General features: G+C 40.0%; 1 protein-coding gene across 1 annotated transcript; it reads left to right on the top strand.

Annotated features, from left to right (window-relative positions):
• Nucleotides 1-7168: 7168 nt before the first annotated feature.
• Nucleotides 7169-20548, top strand: LOC141063415 (heme-binding protein 2-like). The gene is made up of 4 exons (XM_073557434.1): nt 7169-7342; nt 12464-12593; nt 18481-18649; nt 20180-20548. The coding sequence occupies exons 1-4, from the start codon at nt 7199-7201 to the stop codon at nt 20361-20363; spliced, it is 627 nt and encodes a 208-aa protein (XP_073413535.1). The 5' UTR covers nt 7169-7198; the 3' UTR covers nt 20364-20548.
• Nucleotides 20549-22193: the final 1645 nt, after the last annotated feature.

Raw genomic sequence — 22193 nt, 5'->3', positions numbered from 1 at the left:
AATTCAGGCGTTCTGGCTAAAACAATTATTTTCTTAAATATTACAACCTGAATGGAGGGTAAGCTGACTCAGACACAATATATAGCCAACCGGCAAACTGCCAAAATTGGACATTCCTCATCTCTCCTTACATGTTTCATCGGTGAGAGTCAGGTGGACATCATACATATTAGACTGTCGGCCGATCCCACTAATATTGGTGGCCATTATATATATATATATACATACATACAAACATACAGGTGCTTCTCCCAAAATTAGAATATCATCAAAAAGTTCATTTATTTCAGTTCTTCAATACAAAAAGTGAAAATCATATTACAAACAGAGATGTTTCAAGTGTTTATTTCTGTTAATGTTGATGACTGTCACGATGGGGAAAACGACTTAGCTTAGTTAGCTTACGCTCTCACGCCGACAGGCCACGACGATGTGGGGCATTCGTCCCAGGTGATAATGGACCACTGGACCACAGAGGGGGACCCGGCCTACCCAGACAAGGGAAGGGCAGCGACCGGGGTCTGTGGTAGCTGAGCATGTGGGCAAGGTGGTGACATGCAGGACTAGATGACACCGCACAACTTCAGGTAAGAAGAAACAAAGATTACTACATAAAGTTATAATACAGTACACAAGACATAACCATGCTAGGCTCCCCATTCCGCACATCAAGGAAGGGTGAACATCACAGGTCTCCAGAAGTCAAACGATGGCAGGAAGTCATCACGGGTTGATGCAGTCTAGGATCATCTGGCATGGGCATTTAAGGAGAACATGTCTCTCAGGCCTCAGGCGTAGCGCAGGCACAGCAGGAGAACATCAGACACCAACCTTGGATAGACGTCATAAAAGGATGGACCTCAGGGCACAGACAGGACATCGGGACATAGGCAAAACACAGACAGCATGGATCAAGGAACACCAAAATTATACTCAAGACATCGGCTGGTCAGATTCAGGACACACAGGCAGAGACTCCCCAGAAACACGGAGGAGAAGCCCATCTAGGAACACGAGCGGGACCGACTATGAAACATGGGCTGGACCACCATGACCACGGACTGGATATCTGCACACAGGCTGGACATCTAGGACAAAGGCAGGACATCTGTACTCTGGTCAACAGACGCGGCTCCAGGCAGGGAACGTCAGGACACGGGCATAACATCAGAGACACCGGCAGAACTTCAGGAACACTGGCAGGACATCAAGCAGCGGTCATCAGGCTCCAAGCACCAGACAGTGGCCGTCAGGCTCCAGGCATCAGGCAGCGGTCACAAAGATCCGGATATCTGACACGACCTAGAAAGGAATTCAAGCGGTATGGTGCAAGCACTGCAGGCTCGGACCAGAAAGCCACTGGGTACATAGTTCAAGACACAGAAGGACTTTGAGAATATCACACAGCAGGAATCCACATTCAAGGCATGGACTCTGGCACCAACACATAGACAGGACAGGTCCAGGGACAAAGACATCAGCTTTTCTAGAACTGAGATAGCAGGCAGAAAAGGAGCTGAAGACAAGGCAGACCAGGAGCAACATGGAGGACCAAACACACATGGCTAGGTTCAAAAACCTAATGAGAGGCTCTGGCACCGCCCAAGAGGGAAGAGAAACTTTAAATAGGAGCTGCCCCTCAGCATTAGGCTGGGGACAGCAATTCAAGCGCACACACTGCCTTTAATAAAAGCAGGGAATGTGTGGCCGTGCGCACCCTAAGCACAGGCAAAAACCAGTAAAGCATAGCCAGTACAGGAACTGAGACCTAGGGCACCTGGCAGCAGCTGCAAGCCTGGACACGTGTGGAAAGTCATGCACTAGCTGCAGAGGACCTCCCAACCCGTGGATAGCTTCCACAGCGGCATCCAGGGACCGCACACACAGAGAGTCATGCAGTGGAGCCAAGACTCTACAACACATGTACGGCTACGCAGCAAGGCAGGGAACTGAGCAGCATCCATACAGGTAACAGACAACAGTATTCCAGCTAATTAGGGGGAAAGGCTCAAAGGGTAAGAGCACAGACATGCAGAGTAACACTAGGGAAACAAGGTACAAACACACCGGAGTTACAATGACTATGGCTTACAGCCAATAAAAACAAAAAAAAAGTCATTATCTCAGCAAATTAGAATAATTAACAAAAAACACCTGCAAAGGCTTCCTAAGCATTTAAAAAGGTCCCTTAGTCTGTTTCAGTAGGTTCCACAATCATGGGGAAGACTGCTGACTTGACAGATGTCCAGGAGGCAGTCATTGACACACTCCACCAGGAGGGTAGGCCACAAAAGGTAATTGCTAAAGAAGCTGGCTGTTCACAGAGTGCTGTTTCCAAGCATAGTAATGGAAAGTTGAGTGGAAGGAAAAAGTGTGGAAGAAAAAGGTGCACAAGCAACAGGGATAACCGCAGCCTTGAACGGATTGTTAAGAAAAGGCCATTCAAAAATTTGGGGGAGATTCACAAGGAGTGGACTGCTGCTGGAGTTATTGCTTCAAGAGCCACCACACACAGACATATCCAGGACATAGGCTACAAGTGTCACATTCCTTGTGTCAAGCCACTCATGACCAATAGTCAATGCCAGAAACGTCTTACCTGGACCAAGGAGAAAAAGAACTAGACTGTTGCTCAGTGGTCCAAGGTGTTGTGTTCAGTTGAAATTAATTTTTGCATTTAATTTGAAAATCAAGGTCCCAGAGTCTTGAAGAAGGGTGGAGAGGCCACAATCCAAGCTGCTTGAGGTCTAGTGTGAAGTTTTCACCATCAGTGATGGTTTGGGGAGCCATGTCATCTGCTGGTGTAGGTACACTGTGTTTTATCAAGAACAAAGTCAGCGCAGCCGTCTACCAGGAAATTTTAGAGCACTTCATGCTTCCCTCTGCCGACAAGCTTTTTGTAGATGGAAATTTCATTCTCCAGCAGGATATGGCACGTGTCCACACTACCAAAAGTACCAATACCTGGTTTATAAACAACAGTATCATTGTGCTTGATTGGCCAGCAAACTCGCCTGACCTTAACCCCATAGAGAATCTATGGGGTATTGTCAAGAGGAAGATGAGACACCAGACCCAACAATGCAGACGAGCTGAAGGCTGCTATCAAAGCAACCTGGGCTTCCATAACCCCTCAGCAGTGCCACAGGCTGATCTCCTCCATGCCATGCCGCATTGATGCAGTAATTGATGCCAAAGGAGCCCCAACCAAGTATTGAGTGCATTTGCTGAACATACATTTCAGTAGGCCAACATTTCAGATTTTAAAATCATTTCTCAAGCTGGTGTTATAAAGTATTCTAATTTACTGAGATAATGACTTTTGGGTTTTCATTGACTGTAAGCCATAATCATCAACATTAACAGAAATAAACACTTTGTACCTAGAAGGAATATAGAGCACACATAGGGTCTTATCAGAGATAAAATGAATATTCGTGAGGGATAATCAAATTCACTCACCTATTATGGTTGTGTGAGACACAACCACTGCACTTAGCATTGGCGGCTGCTGCAAGCATGACTTTTTGGGTTTTATTGGCTGTAAGCCATAATCATCAACATAAATAAAAATAAACACTTGAAATAGATCACTCTGTTTCTAATGGCTCTTTATAATATGAGTTTCACTTTTTATATTGAAGAACTGAAATAAATTAACTTATATATATATATATATATATATATATATAATGGCCACCGTATATAATGGTGCCGGACAAAGCATTTTATTGCGTCGGGTGTGGTGGGCCCCCAGTCGTCAGACTTTTCGGTATAGTACCTTTTACTTTGTACTCTTTCATCATCCAATATTGTTTGTACTTCTTTGCATATCATCCTTCTCTGCATATAACTGGCAACTCTGCATCTTACTATAGTATTTTTTGCATGGTAACTTTGCCCTTTTATTATTGCACTTAAATGTTGATGTACAGCTGCCACTCCTTATATGTATACATTATATTATTTTATGATACTTTTTTCTGCCCTATGTGGATTCCATTATTGTTTGTGAAATACATATATGCATGGGGGTCTCTATACTAGTATAATATTGTATTCTTTCATTATTTAATGTTGTTTATATTAATCCTCCTCTGCATATAACTGGCATTTCTGCAATTTATAGGATTTTTGTATGACAACCATGCCTTTTATTATTGAGGTGCAGTGGCCAGTTTTGCATGTATATATTATATCATTGGTGCTATAGATTTTATACATGCATGGGAGGGGGTTTGATACTGGTATGATATTGTTTGTTTGAGTATTTTTCATATACTATCATTCTAGGCGGACCCACCTTCTTCCTGTTTACCTGTGGTGCTCTCCTTTAATTTGTTTTATACATTGTTTTATGTATTTTCATTTAATGTATATGAATAAACTTTACTTTTTTAACCATTTATACCTTGGCCTTCTGTGTAAAGTCTCTATCTAGGTGTTCCGTCTTATAATTTGCAACCAGAAGACAACTGAAGTTGGCAATGCCAGAATCAGCGCGGGTCCATGGATGAGACAACCACCAACAATTAATAAGTGGTGAGTAATTTGTGCCAAGTGCAAGCAAATTATAGTAGGAGACTGATATAGCTGGAAATTCTTAAATTCAAAAACTGCATATTTGAATGTCCGAGCCATCAAAATATAAAATTATTTAAATTGAAAATTAAATAATAAAAAACAAAGAAACAAAAAATCTTACAGGTAGAATTGCCATTTTTCATTTCTGGCACTGTTATTCAAAAATGAAAAGCAATCAAATCATCATAACTACCCTAAAATGGTACAGTTGTGGCCAAAAGTATTGACACCCCTGCAATTCTGTCAGATAATACTCAGTTTCTACCTGAAAATGATTGCAAACACAAATTCTTTGGTATTATTATCTTCATTTAATTTGTCTTAAATTAAAAAACACAAAAAGAATTGTCCTAAAGCCAAATTGGATATAATTCCACCTACCAAACATAAAAAAGAGGGTGGACAAAAGTATTGGCACTGTTTGAAAAATCATGTGATGCTTCTCTAATTTGTGTAATTAACAGCACCTGTAACTTACCTGTGGCACCTAACAGGTGTTGGCAATAACTAAATCACACTTGCAGCCAGTTGACATGGATTAAAGTTGACTCAACCTCTGTCCTGTGTCCTTGTGTGTACCACATTGAGCATGGAGAAAAGAAAGAAGACCAAAGAACTGTCTGAGGACTTGAGAAACCAAATTGTGAGGAAGCATGAGCAATCTCAAGGCTACAAGTTCATCTCCAAAGACCTAAATGTTCCTGTGTCTACCGTGCGCGGTGTCATCAAGAAGTTTAAAGCCCATGGCACTGTGGTTAACCTCCCTAGATGTGGACGGAAAAGAAAAATTGACAAGAGATTTCAACGCAAGATTGTGCGGATGTTGGATAAAGAACCTTGACTAACATCCAAACAAGTTCAAGCTGCCCTGCAGTCCGAGGGTACAACAGTGTCAACCCGTACTATCCATCGGTGTCTGAATGAAAAGTGACTGTATGGTAGGAGACCCAGGAAGACCCCACTTCTTACCCCGAGACATAAAAAAGCCAGGCTGGAGTTTGCCAAAACTTACCTGAAAAAGCCTAAAACGTTTTGGAAGAATGTTCTCTGGTCAGATGAGACAAAAGTAGAGCTTTTTGGGCAAAGGCATCAACATAGAGTTTACAGGAGAAAAAAGAGGCATTCAAAGAAAAGAACACGGTCCCTACAGTCAAACATGGCGGAGGTTCCCTGATGTTTTGGGGTTGCTTTGCTGCCTCTGGCACTGGACTGCTTGACCGTGTGCATGGCATTATGAAGTCTGAAGACTACCAACAAATTTTGCAGCATAATGTAGGGCCCAGAGTGAGAAAGCTGGGTCTCCCTCAGAGGTCATGGGTCTTCCAGCAGGACAATGACCCAAAACACACTTCAAAAAGCACTAGAAAATGGTTTGAGAGAAAGCACTGGAGACTTCTAAGGTGGCCAGCAATGAGTCCAGATCTGAATCCCATAGAACACCTGTGGAGAGATCTAAAAATGGCAGTTTGGAGAAGGCACCCTTCAAATATCAGGGACCTGGAACAGTTTGCCAAAGAAGAATGGTCTAAAATTGCAACAGAGCATTGTAAGAAACTCATTGATGGTTACCGGAAGCGGTTGGTCACAGTTATTTTGGCTAAAGGTTGTGCAACTAAGTATTAGGCTGAGGGTGCCAATACTTTTTTTCTGGCCCATTTTTGGAGTTTTGTGTGAAATGATCAATGTTTTGCTTTTTGCTTCATTCTCTTTTGTGTTTTTTCATTTAAGACAAATTAAATGAAGATAATAATACCAAAGAATTTGTGTTTGCAATCATTTTCAGGAAGAAACTGAGTATTATCTGACAGAATTGCAGGGGTGTCAATACTTTTGGCCACAACTGTATATATAAAAACGTCAGGTCTGCGGGCATAAAAACAAGCACACGTACACAGCTCTATTGATGGAGTAAAAATATATCATAGATCTCAGTTAAAAGCAATACAAATCAATTTCTTTTACTACGTTTTAATTTTTTTAACCAATAATATATAGAAAAGGGTATAAGTTTGGTATTGCCGTAATTGCACTGACCTGAAAAATCATGTTCCCAGGTAACTTTTACTGCATATTCAACCTCATAAAACACAAATACAAGGGAGTAATTTACTTTTTTCACTATTTCACACATTTTTTCCAATTAATTAGTACAGTATGCGATAATATGAATAGTGTATTCAAAACTTCAACTCGTCTCACAAAGTTCAAGCCCTCAGATGACTATGTTGAAGAAAGAAAGGGAAGAAGAAGTGAAAATATAAAAACGGACATTCTGACATAGATTTTCAGAGTTAATATAGCAGCCTCATCAGGTCTATGGAAGCTGTACTACTTGTTTAGTCATTTATCGAAAATGTTGCAATATGTGATCTTCAACACATGACGATGTTATATAAAGATATTTTGCGTAGTGAGAGGTTTTTTTAATTCTGCAAGTGTGTGAAAGTGATTCACACGGTATTCAGCCTGAGTCAGCGAAACTATCTTCAATAGACTTTCTGCACCTCAGCTCTAAACAGCAGTGAAGTGGTTAACCCTTCACCCCTCCCCCTCTGGGCTGTATATAATTGGGAAGCCAGAAGCCTTCTGTCTCAGTAATCTCTGAACATACTGAATGGCTATGGCTTTTCTGTCTCTGCTACTCTTGTGTTTGGTGTATGGGACTGCGACACTAGCTGAAGAAAACAGCGTTGATGGCTTCCCTCCTTTTTGTGGAAATTACGAGTGCCCCAAATACCAGGTGTTGAAAAAATACAATGTAAGTTTTATGGGTATTACAATGTGTGTCTGTGATTGGGAGTGCTGGATGAATTGCTCTATGACCAATGCCTCATGTATTAGGGCACTGGGATACAGAAGGTATGAAGCCAGCATACGGGGTTAATCCCTCAAGAAACAGATTTTGCTAAGTACTTTGACCATTGGAAGCGCTCGCAGAAAGATTTCTATATGCTTAAAAAGACTGTGCTAAATGTTTAGAAAGCTAAAATATCACTACTCATGCATCGCCTGAGAGGTCTGATGGGGCGTCACTAACTAGTGTCTGGAGATACCTCCTATCTGTATGCTATATCCACCATTATCATATCAAAGCTTCCTGCACAGATTTATTTATATTTTTGTAACTTAAATTTCTTTTTACTTGTTTATTAGCTCCCTACTGACTACACTGCGCATCAAAATTTCAGGGAAGTTCTTGTCCCCTGAGAAAATTTTATTGTATCTTATAGATTTTGATATGTGCTCCAAAACTCTGTATCACGTAAGGTTTTTAAGAAACAACAGTTTATAGTCTACATTATGACGTCCGAGACACTACATACATGTGCATTGATGACACTAGCATAAGCAATTGTTCAAAAGTGTTTTGCAGACGACTTTTGTTTATAATCCGTCAGATGCTTCTCGAATAATATTCCAGCAATAGTCAGCCAGCATTGACGTACTCCACTTTCCCTGGAACCCTTTCTCTATCAGCGCAATGTCTTGGTGAAATCTTTCACCATGTTCATCGCTAATGGCACCAAGATTGGCTGGAAAAAAGTCCAAGTGAGAATGTAGAAAATGCATTTTTAGTGACATATTTCATTTAATCAAATGATATGCTGTGAGCATGTTTTCCACGAGAGTTGTTCAAAGTTCGGTGCCCTGCTGTTGCCAAGGAAGCTGAAGGTCACATCTTTAAAGGCTCTCCATGTCACTTGTTCAGCACCTTACAAAAGACCATCAAAGCTACTGTCATTCGTTATATCTCTGATCTGTGGTCCAATAAAAATACCTTCTTTAATCTTTGCATCACTTATTTGTGGAAATTTCTGTCGCAAGTAAGAAAAGGCTTCCAATTCTTTGTTCATTGCTTTGACAAAATTCTTCTTAAGCCCAAGTTTGATATGCAAAGGAGGGAGAAATATCTTTGCTGGATCAACGAGAAGATTATGCTTAACATTCTTCTGTCTAGCAACCAGGTTTTCGCAGAGCGGCCAGTCCTTTCTGAAATAGTGCATTTCTCGTGCACGACTGTCCCACTCACAAATAAAACTATACTTGGTATATCCAAGCTGCAGTCCAAGAAGTGCAACAACTTTTAGACCACCACATATGTTCCAGTCATAATTTCTATAATTAATGTGGGTCAACAGTAACTCCATATTCTCATACGTTTCTTTCAGGTCTATGGCATGTCCAGTAGGTATAGAAGGATATATATTTCCATTGTGTAGTAAAACAGCTTTCAAACTTAAAACTGACGAGTCTATGAACTGTCACCATTCCTTCGGGTGATGTTTGCATCCAAGAGCACCAAACAACTCCAAGACATTATTGCAAAAGGTTAAACTGTCGACATGGTTGAAAAATTGATTAAGGTCTTCTTGATGACTGCAAAAAAACAGAAATTCTTGTTCATGGTAATAAGAGATTCCATTTTTGAGCCTTGATCCCAATAATCCTGCCTGCCTCTTTGACAATTTCAAATCTCTGACCAAGTCACTCAGATCAGCTTAACTGAACAGATGTGGATTAGATGTAGAAGACTCAAAGTCTAGGTCTGCAGCAGTTTCATTTTCCACTGACGTTGTTAGTTCATCTTCGTCGTTGTAACAACCCTGCCGGCATCACTGCATGGCCTCCCATTCCCCACCTGCCTTACTCACTTCTCCGAGCCATGCTGTGAGTTCTGTCTGCTGCCGGCTATATGCTTCTTGTCTCCTGCCTGCTCTCTGCATACTTCCTGGCTGTGTGCATAGGGGCCGGCGCTGGTACTCTCTGGTTCTTATAGAATTAGTGTGCACCTGCCTATGGTATTCCCAGCCAATTACCAAGGGGCCTCTATTATTTAGGGCAGCTCCACCCGGTGGAAGCTGCCTGAGCAATGCCTTTACTCAGTTAGTGTGTTGCTGCTGAGTTGCCAGGTCATCTCCTGTCTCTGCCTGCTCTGGGGGCATCATACCCTGATCTTTTTCTGTGTGCTTTGTGTCATGTTTTCCGCCCACCAGGAGGCAGAATGTCCTGGTCTCTGTATCCCTGTCTCTGTGCCTTGAGCATTTCTCGTTCCGTCCACCACGAGGCAGACTATCGTGGTCTGTGTGCTTGTTCCTGTGCATTGACTCGTACCTTGCCTTGTCTGAACTCCATCCTATACCTGTGTCCATCTTATCCCTGCCTCTGTGCCTTGCCCTGTACGTTGCCTAGTCTGAACTCTGTCCGATGCCTGTGTCTGTTTTATTCCAGTCTCTGGCCTTTCCTTCCCTGCTTGGTGTAGCCTTGTCTTTACTCCCTCTGTCTTGCTGCTACTGCAGCTCCACTCCTCTCTGCTCCACTTTAGCTACTGCAGAACCTCTTGCTGCAGCTTCTCTCCGCATACCTTGCTGTTCCGTCTTGTTTAGCTCTTGCTGCTGCAGAACCTCTTGCTGCAGCTTCTCTCTGTATACCTTGCGGTTCCATCTTGCTTCGCTCTTGCTGCTGCAGAACCTCTTGCTGCAGCTCCTCTTCGCATACCTGTAGTTCTTCTCTGCTCTCCCTCTCTGTGGCACCTGCTACTACAGAACCTCCTGCTGCAAACTGCAGCTCCTCTCTGCAGTCTTGCGGTTCTACCCTGCTCCGCTCCTTGCACTTCTCTGCTCCGCAACCCTGCTGTTCTGCTTTGTTTCCGTTCCGTATTCCATGGATCCTTGTCCTACCTGTCTGTATTGGTTCCTGAACCAATTCCTGCATCTTCTGTGTGAACAGCTCTCTACCTGTTTCCTCATACCCTTCATACCTGTTTATATTCCCATCCTTCCTGAACCAGTTCCTGCACCTTTCAGTTTCTCAGCTGTGCCCGCCTGCCTTCCAGTGTCTCAAGTCGTGCCCGCTAGAGTAACCATCGTGTCAGTTTATACTAGCCCGCACCTGCTCGCAGTATCCTGTCCCTCAGTGGGATCAGCAGCCACAGCCAGACACCACCCTGGAGAGGCACCTGGCAGCTACCTGCCGCACAAGCCTGATCTCACCATCAGAAGCTCCAGTGAACACCAAGGTAGCTGCTTAGTTACGCCCCTTCCAGGGTAGTCTGGTTTGTGGTCCAGTGGGGCCACACCTCCCACATTCGTGCCAACCAGTCAGGGCACGAGCGTTACAGCTGTAAATGTACAAAGATCTTTTCAAGTCACAAAATATTGGTGAGTGTTTTATAGGGATACATCCTGCTTCCATCCTCTTTAAATTGAGACTAAATCTTCATTTACTTAATTAAATGACTGTGGAATTTTAATCTTGTTCGTTAATGTTTTTGGCTTGTATGTGTGGATTAGAAAATGTATTCAGGTAAGAATTTTATATATTTTTTAACATAATTAAAATTAATGAAAGGGAATCATTGTTTAACCCTTTTGGGATCCTGCATCCCAAACAAAATTCATATTTAGAAATTCAGTTTATTACGGGGGATTATTTTATTTTTTTTCCTGCTATTCAAAATAACATTATTTTTTGTTTAATTTTCCCAAAGTGGAACCAATTTACTTTTTGTATACTTCAGGGTACAAGCGTGTCAAATGCGCAGGGAATCTGCTGTGTATTCGAGTATTGTCGCTGTGAATGGGGCAAAATAATCTACAGTGTAAAGTAAACGGCTCCGCAGATTTGACATTTGCAGCCTGGTAATTTATGGTGTGGATTTTCAGCGTAACAGTTTGCAGCAAAGCATTTCATTATATGGCAGTATTCAACTGGAATAAAAGATTTTCAGAAAAGGCGATGAATCAAAATTATTGCACAGCACGTCATATCACAGATAAACAAATATGATAACACCTGAGCAACGCATGCAACTAGTTTCTCCATACAAGAGGCATTTTGAAGCTGTAATCACCAACAAAGGCATTTCTACGAAGTATTAACTACATTTCAGTAAACATGTTCAATACTTTTTCCCTATGTCATTTCTCAGTATTGCACATAATTTATCGCCATCTATGGTTTTATTTCTTTGTCTATAACGATTTGATGGGTTATTATTAATATCTGGTGGGAATTTCATGCCAATAGCACCTTTAGAAATATATTTAGTTTAAAAATTGGTGATATGTTCAATACTTAGTTCACCCACCGCAAATATCTCTATATACACAGGCATGTAAAAGTTTGGGCACTCATTGTCAAAATGACTGTTCTTGTGAATAGTTAAGCAAGTTGGAGATTAAATGATCTCTAAAAGGTCTAAAGTTAAAGATGACACATTTCCATTGTATTTTGGAGATTTGTGTGCTCAGATAACTTTGACCAAGGTATCATACCTTAATTAGCCTTTTAGGGTTATGGCTTGTTCACTATCTTTAGGAAAGGGCAAGTGATACAAATTTAATAGCTTTATAAAAACCCAGCCTCCTCTAGCCTTGTGCAAAAAAAACCAGCAGCAATGGGTTATTCTTAGCAGCTGCCTAGCACTCTGAAAATGAAAATGGTGGAAGCCCACAAAGCAGGAGAATGCTATAAGAAAACAGCAAAGCATTTTCAAGTTGCTCTTCCTCAGTTAGAAATGTAATTTAAGAAAGGGCAGTTAACAAGAAAAGTGGAGGGCAATATAAGGTCTGGAAGAGCAAACTAAATTTCAGTGAGATCTGTTCACAGGATTGCTAGAGATGGAAATCAGAACCCCTGCTTGACTGCAAAAGACCTTCAGAAAGATTTAGCAAATTCTGTAGTTGTGGTACATTGTTCTTACTGTTCAGAGACACCTGCACAAATATGGCTTCCATGGAAGAATCATCAGAAGAAAACCTCTCCTGCGTCCTCACCATCCAATTCACCGTCATAAGTACCTATTGATTATTTAACTCTAAAATAAAATGGGAGAAAAATAGTCCTCATATATATGTAAAATGTTTATATTCTTTTTCAGACTTTCGAGCTCAGAAACTATGAATCCACTCACTGGGTAACAACACAGCTAAAAACAGAAATGTTTGGTCTTGGAATAATGAAAAGCTTCAAACGCCTCTTGAATTATATTAACGGACAGAATATGGAAGGTAGTATGTGTATATATAGTGTATTGATGGAAAATGATGGAGTTTTTGTGGCAGTGTTTAATTCAGTTTGTGTGCCAAAGCCAGAAGTGTATTCATTATGGATGGGAAGTATAAAAGAGATGGGAAATATATAATTATAAAGGAGTTATACTTCTTGCTGATTCCACCTCTGGCTTTAGTTAAATTGGATAAAAAATGGTGTTTCATTTGAAAATGCCCTGGGCCTCAAAAGTAGTTTTTGACCACATATGTGGTATCGGTGTACTAAGGAGATATAGCACAACAAATTTTGTGTAATGTCTTCTCCTGTTACCCTCGCGAAAATAAAAAATGTGGGGCTAAAATAACATCTTTGTGGGGAAAATATGTTTTGTTTTTTTTCTAATTTTCACAGCTCTGCGCTATAAACTTCTGTAACGCACCTGGGGATCAAGGTGCTCACCACACATCTAAATACATTCCTAGTTTCCAAAATGGGATCAAATGTGGGGGATTTCCACAGTTTAGGCATATCAGGGGCTCTCCAAATGTGACAAGATAACTGCAGACTATTTCAGCAAAATCTACATTCCAAAATGTCACTCCTTCCTTTCTAATACCTGTCTTGCACCAAAACAGTACTTTTTCACTACATATGGGGTGTCTATGTACTCAGGAAAAATTGCACAACAAAATTTGGGGTCCATTTTCTCCTGTTACCTTGTGAAAATAAAAACATTGGGACAAAAATTTTTTTTGTGGGAAAAATGGTTGTTTTTTAAATTTTAAAGGTTCAATATTATAAACATCTGTGAAGCACCTGGGGGTTCAAGGTGCTCACCTGTCATCTAGAAAAGTTACCTGAGGGGTATAGTTTCCAAAATGTTGGCACTTGTCAGGAGTTTCCACTGTTAAGGAACATCAGGGGCGCTCCAAACACAACATAGTGTCTGCTAATTATTCCAGTAAATTTTATATTCGAAAAGTCAAATGGCAGCCCTTCCCTTCCGAGCCCTGCCATGCTCTCAAACAGTTTTCCCCCACATATGGGGTATTGGCATACTCAGGAGAAATTGCACAACAATTGCTGTTTTTTTCACAAATAAGTTCTTCATGTAAAAGAAATTTTAAACCAATCACAAAACCGTCCACTAACCCCTTTTATTGTTTGATGTATAATATGTCATGAAAAAACAATCTCAGAATCGGTGGGATCCGTGTTCCAAAGTTATTACCTCATAAAATAAATACTAGTCTTAAAGGTGAAAACTGGCTCAGAGGTGAAGGGGATAAAAAAGATATATATGTTGCTTCCACGTTTAAGGGATATTATGCATTAAAAGCACGATTTTGTCCAATCTGATATCCAAGGAGATTTGTCTAATTCGCCCTTGCCCCAGCAAGGGAAAGAAGAGAATTCTTGTGGATGCATCAGGCTAGATTCTCTTGCCATTGGCGTGGACCACTAAATGTGTGTACTTTTAGACTATGTGCGAACAGAGTTTTTTTTTTTTTTTTTTTGAGGTGGTCAAAAACAATGAATTTCAGATGGAAACCATTGAAGGCTACGTGCACACCCAATGACAAGTGTAAAAAAAAAGGCAAACACATATAGCATAGACTTTAAAAAAGGCAGAAACTAAAACAAAGCCTCAAATGAAAATCAGGTGAAAAATGGCAACAATTGCACACAAAAAAACACTCAAATACAATAATGAATCTGACACTCTGTGCACAAAGACTTAAAAGAAAAATGTTTGCAAAATTGAATAGGAAAGGAAATATGAACCTAGCACAGGCAGATAAGACTAATTATAACTGGCATAAGCCTTCCAAATCTCTACTAATGCGGCTTAAAAACAACATTAATGATACTATCTGCCATATTGTGACTACAAAATAGCCTCATATCTGCTAACTACATTTAGAATTTAGGCATAATTAAGCTTCTATTATAGTCACTTTTAGCATATAAAAAAATCTGTAAAAAAAAATTAAACAAAACACTTACACCAGTTCATCCAGCTTAATCTTTCTTGATAAATTCTTCTTTATTATCACTAGTGTTTGTATTTCCCTCAATACCATTTATTAATAGATTAGCATCCAGCCATTTTTTGTGGTAAAATTGATAAGGCAGTTTTATTCTTCGGGTCAGTACGATTTCAGTGATACCAAATGTGAGATATAGGAAAATTATATCTAAATGATATTTTGATTTCTGATGGAATTCCCCATCAAGATACAGTTTGACCCAAAAATACTTGCTTCATACCACTCAGCCCCCCCTCCCTTGGCATTCATTCCCCAGGATCAATGGTTTTATTTAATTAAACTCCAGGAACAAGCCCTTTGAAGCTTGGTGACTATCATTTAGCACAAGGGTGTGAACTCTACTACAGCTACAGCCAAACTGGATTCCTTTGTCTAACTCCAGCACCACAGGTCGCAGCAAGGCTCTGAGCTATTGAGTCTGGAAAATTACCTATAATAACAGAATGTAATATCTCTGAGCCTAGCCGAGCACATTCGCGGAACCGGCATTCCTTCCCCAACATGCCCATGCCAGGCAACCACCTGTAGACCTCTGTTTTGTGGAGTTATGAAGCATAGCTACCAGGAATTACATACGGTAGGCATATTTGGGCTCCCTGCGCAGATAAAATCCAGCAGAATCCAGTGGCACTGCTGCCGTTCCATTCAGAGCTTCATGCAGAAAGTTATGGGCCATCCAGGGTTCTGCCTGGAAAATCATACACTCAGATATGGGAGGAGGAAGGCAGCTCAGCCCAGTGGTGGTCAGAGTGTGGGAGGGAGCAGTCTAGGAGATTAAAGGCAGCTGCTCATTTTGAGCTTAGTTCTACTGGCAGTAGGTCCGTTACTTGATGCGGCCAAGTGAACCACGTAACTAAGATTTGGACCTGTGATCCATCAGCACCTCCCTGTGGTCACATGCTACATAACACAGTGATTGCAACCTATCTATACCCTACTCTTGTGCTACACTCTTGACTGTATACCTGTATATTGGTCTGTAAATACTGTAAATGCCTGTATATTTCTAGTGCGCCTTTCGGTAATTAAATATAAAATTAATCTTGGGCTGCTCTTTTGTCTCGCTACGCGAATCCCCACGTTCGCATGCTCCGTTGGTTATTATACGCTACGCTGGCTTCTGACCTGATATAAGCCTGCTGATGGACGGGGCTTATTTCGAACGAGGAACTGGTGGCAGCAGACCGTACTGTTTTAGTGAGGAACTCTGGCAGTGATGGCCAGGAGGTTACATATATATAATGTATATAATTTATTATCTGCCATCACTGAGAGCGCCTCAATAACTTGTACCTATAAGGGAAGCCTTTCAGGCTACTATTTGCTCTCGGTACAGTTCCCTGACGGACCTGGGGCAAGTGGTGGTGTCAGAGAGCCGATCCTTGCTGGTTTCTTCTCTCTGCTCCCTCCTCTGAGGTGAGCGAAGTCGACACCCCCTTCCCCTGTGCGATTTGTCACACCACAGTTATTTTTTTTTTTTTATGTTTCGGCGCTTTTATGTAATAAAAAGTAGTTTAAAGAAAAAACAATTATTTTTGTGTTGCTGTATTCTGATGGCTATAACTTCTTATTTTTCTGCTGTTGGAGCTGTATGGCGGCTTGTTTTTTGTGGGACAAGATGACGTTTTCAGTGAAACCATTTTTATTTGCATTTGTGTTTTGATTGCATATTATTCCACCTTTTGTTTGGCGGTATGATGAAAAAGCATTGTTTTTTTTTGCTCATCTATTTGGTTTTTTTTATGTTCACTGAATGGGTTAACTAGTGGGATAATTTTACGTGTCAGTTTGTTCCAGATGCGGTCATACCAAATGATTATTGTGGTTTTTTTTTTCATAAAAATATTTATTTATTGGTACAATATAGGTGTTACCTGTCAGAATCGCTGAACACCCCTCTGTGAGTGCACATATCCATACGTCCTGGTTGGGAAGGACAAGAGCTATGTGTAAAGTTAGAGTTGTTGCCAAAAGTATTAACATCCCTGCAATTCTGTCAGATAATACTCAGTTTCTTCATGAAAATGATTGCAAACACAAATTCTTTGGTATTATCTTCATTTAATTTGTCTTAAATGAAAAAGCACAAAAGAGAATGAAGCAAAAAGCAAAACATTGATCATTTCACACAAAACTCCAAAAATGGGCCAGACAAAAGTATTGGCACCCTCAGCCTAATACTTGGTTGCACAACCTTTAGCCAAAATAACTGCGACCAACCGCTTCCGGTAACCATCAATGAGTTTCTTACAATGCTCTGCTGGAATTTTAGACCATTCTTCTTTGGCAAACTGCTCCAGGTCCCTGATATTTGAAGGGTGCCTTCTCCAAACTGCCATTTTTAGATCTCTCCACAGGTGTTCTATGGGATTCAGGTCTGGACTCATTGCTGGCCACCTTAGAAGTCTCCAGTGCTTTCTCTCAAACCATTTTCTAGTGCTTTTTGAAGTGTGTTTTGGGTCATTGTCCTGCTGGAAGACCCATGACCTCTGAGGGAGACCAAGCTTTCTCACACTGGGCCTTACATTATGCTGCAAAATTTGTTTGTAGTCTTCAGACTTCATAATGCCATGCACACGGTCAAGCAGTCCAGTGCCAGAGGCAGCAAAGCAACCCCAAAACATCAGAGAACCTCCACCATGTTTGACTGTAGGGACCGTGTTCTTTTCTTTGAATGCCTCTTTTTTTCTCCTGTAAACTCTATGTTGATGCCTTTGCCCAAAAAGCTCTACTTTTGTCTCATCTGACCAGAGAACATTCTTCCAAAACATTTTAGGCTTTTTCAGGTAAGTTTTGGCAAACTCCAGCCTGGTTTTTTTATGTCTCGGGGTAAGAAGTGGGGTCTTCCTGGGTCTCCTACCATACAGTCCCATTTCATTCAGACGCCGACGGATAGTACGGGTTGACACTGTTGTACCCTCGGACTGCAGGGCAGCTTGAACTTGTTTGGATGTTAGTCGAGGTTCTTTATCCAACATCCGCACAATCATGCGTTGAAATCTCTTGTCAATTTTTCTTTTCCGTCCACATCTAGGGAGGTTAGCCACAGTGCCATGGGCTTTAAACTTCTTGATGACACTGCGCACGGTAGACACAGGAACATTCAGGTCTTTGGAGATGGACTTGTAGCCTTGAGATTGCTCATGCTTCCTCACAATTTGGTTTCTCAAGTCCTCAGACAGTTCTTTGGTCTTCTTTCTTTTCTCCATGCTCAATGTGGTACACACAAGGACACAGGACAGAGGTTGAGTCAACTTTAATCCATGTCAACTGGCTGCAAGTGTGATTTAGCTATTGCCAACACCTGTTAGGTGCCACAGGTAAGTTACAGGTGCTGTTAATTACACAAATTAGAGAAGCGTCACATGATTTTTCGAACAGTGCCAATACTTTTGTCCACCCTCTTTTTTATGTTTGGTGTGGAATTATATCCAATTTGGCTTTAGGACAATTCTTTTTGTGTTTTTTCATTTAAGACAAATTAAATGAAGATAATAATACCAAAGAATTTGTGTTTGCAATCATTTTCAGGAAGAAACTGAGTATTAGCTGACAGAATTGCAGGGGTGTCAATACTCTTGGCCACAACAGTAGGTGGTATGGCATTTCACAATCCGACTCCTCCAACTGTAAAGAACCCTTTCCTATATGATAGTTACTTTTATTAACCACATATATATGTATTCATGCAAATGAGATGATCTCTGAGATGCTTTTTTCCAATTTGAACATTCCTAATCTTTATAATCTCTGATTATATTAGAAAATGTATTTGAAAAAAGTTTTCTATAATAATGGCAGCAAAATATTTCTCTTATTGAAGACTTATTTATTTTACCTCTGTTTTTCTTAGGGATAACTATTAAAATGACTGTCCCTGTTCGTGCTACTGTGCCATTAGCTGACCCATCCATTAATGCCACAATGTCTTTCTTTGTGCCGTCGGCCATTGTGAATCCCCCTGCACCCAAGGACCCTTCTTTGTATTTGGAAAGCCATTCTGCAACATCTTACTATGTCAGGTAATAACAACCCACAAAACTTGTCTGATGTCTAGTTCACTTCTGAAAAAAATAATGAAATGTGGACTTTGAATATTAAACAAGAAGCCATTTTTCTAGAGAACCTAGAATCCTTATATTTGGTTTTGATTATTTTACCTTTAGAGAAGAGGTCGTCTAAATGTCTTTTCTCCATTTATTCTACAAATATGAGCTCACATGCTCTAAAAAAATATTTCCAAGCATTTTGGATTTGTTTAGCCTTTTCCTGTGATGGAATCTCAGTGCCTGTGAATGGCTGTAGCTCCATAATTTAGGACTCAGTGGAGGTCTGAACTCATGTACTCAATCATTGTAATCTTCTTTTTTTTGAACAAATTTTCTCTTTAAATTGAAATGCAGTACCAGTCACAGCCTATAGCTGAGCGTGAAGCTGTTTTGGTAAAACTTACAAGGGGACACCAGCACTTTACCAAATGCATCAATATATTCCTTTTTGTAATTGGTAGGGATCCCAGTATTGTTGAAACCATACATTTGTTTTGTGACAAATTTGCTTATTTTAACAGTAAGATATCCAATTCTCCCCTACTGCTTCAACAACATTAATTTGCAACTATGCTTTGACTGGCCCACAGGAGATCAGGAGAATCCTCTGGTGGGCCCTTGTGTAAGAGTGGGCCACTGCACTCTTATGTGACAAGTACTTAGCACAATATTCTTGAATCACTACCTAAAGACAAAGGCGGAATCATATTCATTTACCAATCTACTCAGTTCATTGCTAGATAAATTTGTGATTGAGGATAATATCACATTTGCATGTAGCTAAAAATTGGCCCTTGGTTTTTTCAAATAATTTTATTGGTTTTCAGTCATTAAACAGGGTAAGGGAAGGAAGGTAGGAAGGGAAGAAAGGGAATGGGAAGTAAAAAATCTTGTACAGGTACGGGAACAAATTTAAAACTAGAGAACCCACAAATAGGCATTAAATAGCATATAGCAAATAACAACAAAAAAGGAAAAGAAAATCGACAATCCTTATTATGGGGTAACATTCTTGGAAGGAGATACGACATCCCGGTACTACAACAGCCATGTTTAGGCCTCAAAATATAATACCTCTTAATAGGTGTATTTGATATGGAATTTGTTGTTCCAAGTCTTCCTTTTTTTTGTATATTTGTGGATGTGATTGTTGTTAATCGCAAATCTGAGTTCTAAATCACTATGTTGGCCTATTTTATCAAGTATGTCCGAAAACTTAGGAACCTCGACTTTCTTCCACCATTGTGCTAACATGGTCTTAGTCACTAAGAGAAAAATTGGCCCTTGGTAACCCAATCTGAAACTGTTTGCCACATAGGAAAGTTACATGACAGACCCTTTAATAATCTGTCTCATGAAAATCCTTGTATTGGGACCCTTGTCGGATGGAGCCAAGAAGACCGTCTTCAGGTTCATCATCTCACCCTTGTGATACACATATATCTGTAGATTCAGTTTTAGAATGTCTTTGTTCTTTGTTCATCATGTCTTTGCTCTTTGCAGGTCATTTGGAGGCTATGCACTGAATTCCGACTATGAAAAGCATTCAAAAGCCCTCTCAGAGGAACTTCTTGCCCTGGGTCTAGCTTTTGATGGGAGTTTTGGGACAGCAGCGGGCTATAATGACCCTTTAACATTTTTTAAGCGTCACAATGAAGTGTGGTTCAGAGCATCAAACACTGAATGAAGTACCTTTACATAATGCGACTATAATTAAAATTCCTAAACTTTTTCCAATACCCACGACATTAAATACACCATGCTTTTAATATACTAATTTTGCAATAATAATGTAGAGTATTTAATATTTTTGTCTCAAGTTGATATCACTACATTTTTTAACTCCAAATAAACCCAAACTCTTTGGCTCTTTTTGTTTTCTAGCTCTACTTTTTATTTCTTCAACATTCTGAGCACTTTTTTTGTTAAATTGCTATAAAACCCTTTAAAGCCTATAGTAGCCCATACCAACCAACTGGGTCAGCCGGGGATTCAGTTGCTAAAAATGGCTAATCGATCAGTACTTTTAATGAGTAATGGTGAGAGAGTCATTATGCTTTTAAATCAAATAATAAAGCTGGAAAGACAGAAATCCCAAATAGGGTCTTATCTGATAAACAAATGAAATAACATATTGTAGTTACGCTCATCTGATAGGGTTGTGACAGGCACAACTCCTATAAATGCTTGCAAACAAAAAAAGAAACTCAGGAGTATCAAGCACCATATATAAATCATATTAAATTTATTGAATATATTAATCACATAATACATTATAAAAAGTTATATAAAAATCTAGAAGATGTGAAGGACACAAGACATAAAGTCCAACACAGTTGCAATAGTTATAGATCGGGAACACTGAGATCATATAAAATATCTTATAGCAACACTTGCTATTATAATATTTCACTAGTATCAGACATATAATGGAAACATCTATATGCCACTCTGGGTACACATATTCAGCAAAGTACGACTCTAATAATCAAACCCAAAAGAGCCTAGCAATAACAATCCAATACTAGGAGTCTCACCCAAATAAATCTTTGTAACTGGTCACACCAAGCAGCCCCAATGCGCATTGGGGCTGCTTGGTGTGACCAGTTACAAAGATTTATTCGGGTGAAACTCCTTCTAGTTGGAATGTTATTGCTAGGCTCTTTTGGGTTTGATTATTAGAGTGGTACTTTGCACTTTATGTGATTAATATTCATGAATATATTCAATAAATTTAATATGATTTATATATGGTGCTTGATACTCCTGGGTTTCTTTCTTTGTTTGCAAGTATTATTGGAGTATACCTGCTGATTGCTTTTAGTATTAATTTTAACCCCTTTTTTCTGGAACTTTATTCCTATAAAAGCTTGTAAAGCTGCTGCTGAGCCACCAATAAAGTGCCATGCAGAAAGGAATATTGTGGTTCAGAGTCCGTGCTGCCCAAGGTTCAAAGGTGTCGTCACAAGGTTTAAGCATGAATGTGATTTACTGAGCCAACGCATTTCCAGGTTTCCAAACCTCTTCATCAGGACCAATCCACATTGATCATTGTGGTTTGGTCCTGATGAAGAGGTGTGGAAACCTTGAAATGCGTTAACACAATAACCCACATTCATGCTTTAACCGTGTGTGTGACTACACCTTCGAACCTTGGGCAGTGCAGACTCTGAACCACCATATTCCTCTTTTTTTGCATGCCATTATGTTTTTAGGCAAAGATAGTAAAAAATGTTTATCATGATGCAGGATGTGAAGGATTTACGTACAATATAAAGTGAAGCAATAAAGATTTACTGTAGTCAAGAACATGTTTATTTGCTGTCTGTATTTCCATATTGGAAATTATTTTGTATTTTGTTATGAACTTTAAAGGGGTTGTGGGGGCTCTTTTGTTAAAAAAAAACCTCCTAGAATGACTAAAAGTAATAGCTTACTCATCCCCCTACCTCTCAGTGCTTCCAGCTCTCTGAATTCTCTATTTATAACATTTCCAGTCTGAACAGACATAGAAACA

This window comes from Dendrobates tinctorius, unplaced genomic scaffold, assembly GCF_039654945.1.
Source record: "Dendrobates tinctorius isolate UK_male_01 unplaced genomic scaffold, ASM3965494v1 ptg000250l, whole genome shotgun sequence".
In the NCBI taxonomy this organism is placed as follows: domain Eukaryota; kingdom Metazoa; phylum Chordata; class Amphibia; order Anura; family Dendrobatidae; genus Dendrobates; species Dendrobates tinctorius.
Note: the sequence above shows the minus strand (reverse complement) of the source record. Positions and strands in the feature narration are given on the sequence as shown.

What these genes read in the sequence shown, in the direction of transcription:
- LOC141063415 (XM_073557434.1), top strand. Translation starts at nt 7,199, where the DNA reads ATGGCTATGGCTTTTCTGTCTCTGCTACTCTTGTGTTTGGTGTATGGG. An exon ending in AGGTGTTGAAAAAATACAAT is followed by an intron (nt 7,343 to 12,463) that starts GTAAGTTTTATG and finishes ATTCTTTTTCAG; the next exon opens with ACTTTCGAGCTCAGAAACTA. An exon ending in TAACGGACAGAATATGGAAG is followed by an intron (nt 12,594 to 18,480) that starts GTAGTATGTGTA and finishes TGTTTTTCTTAG; the next exon opens with GGATAACTATTAAAATGACT.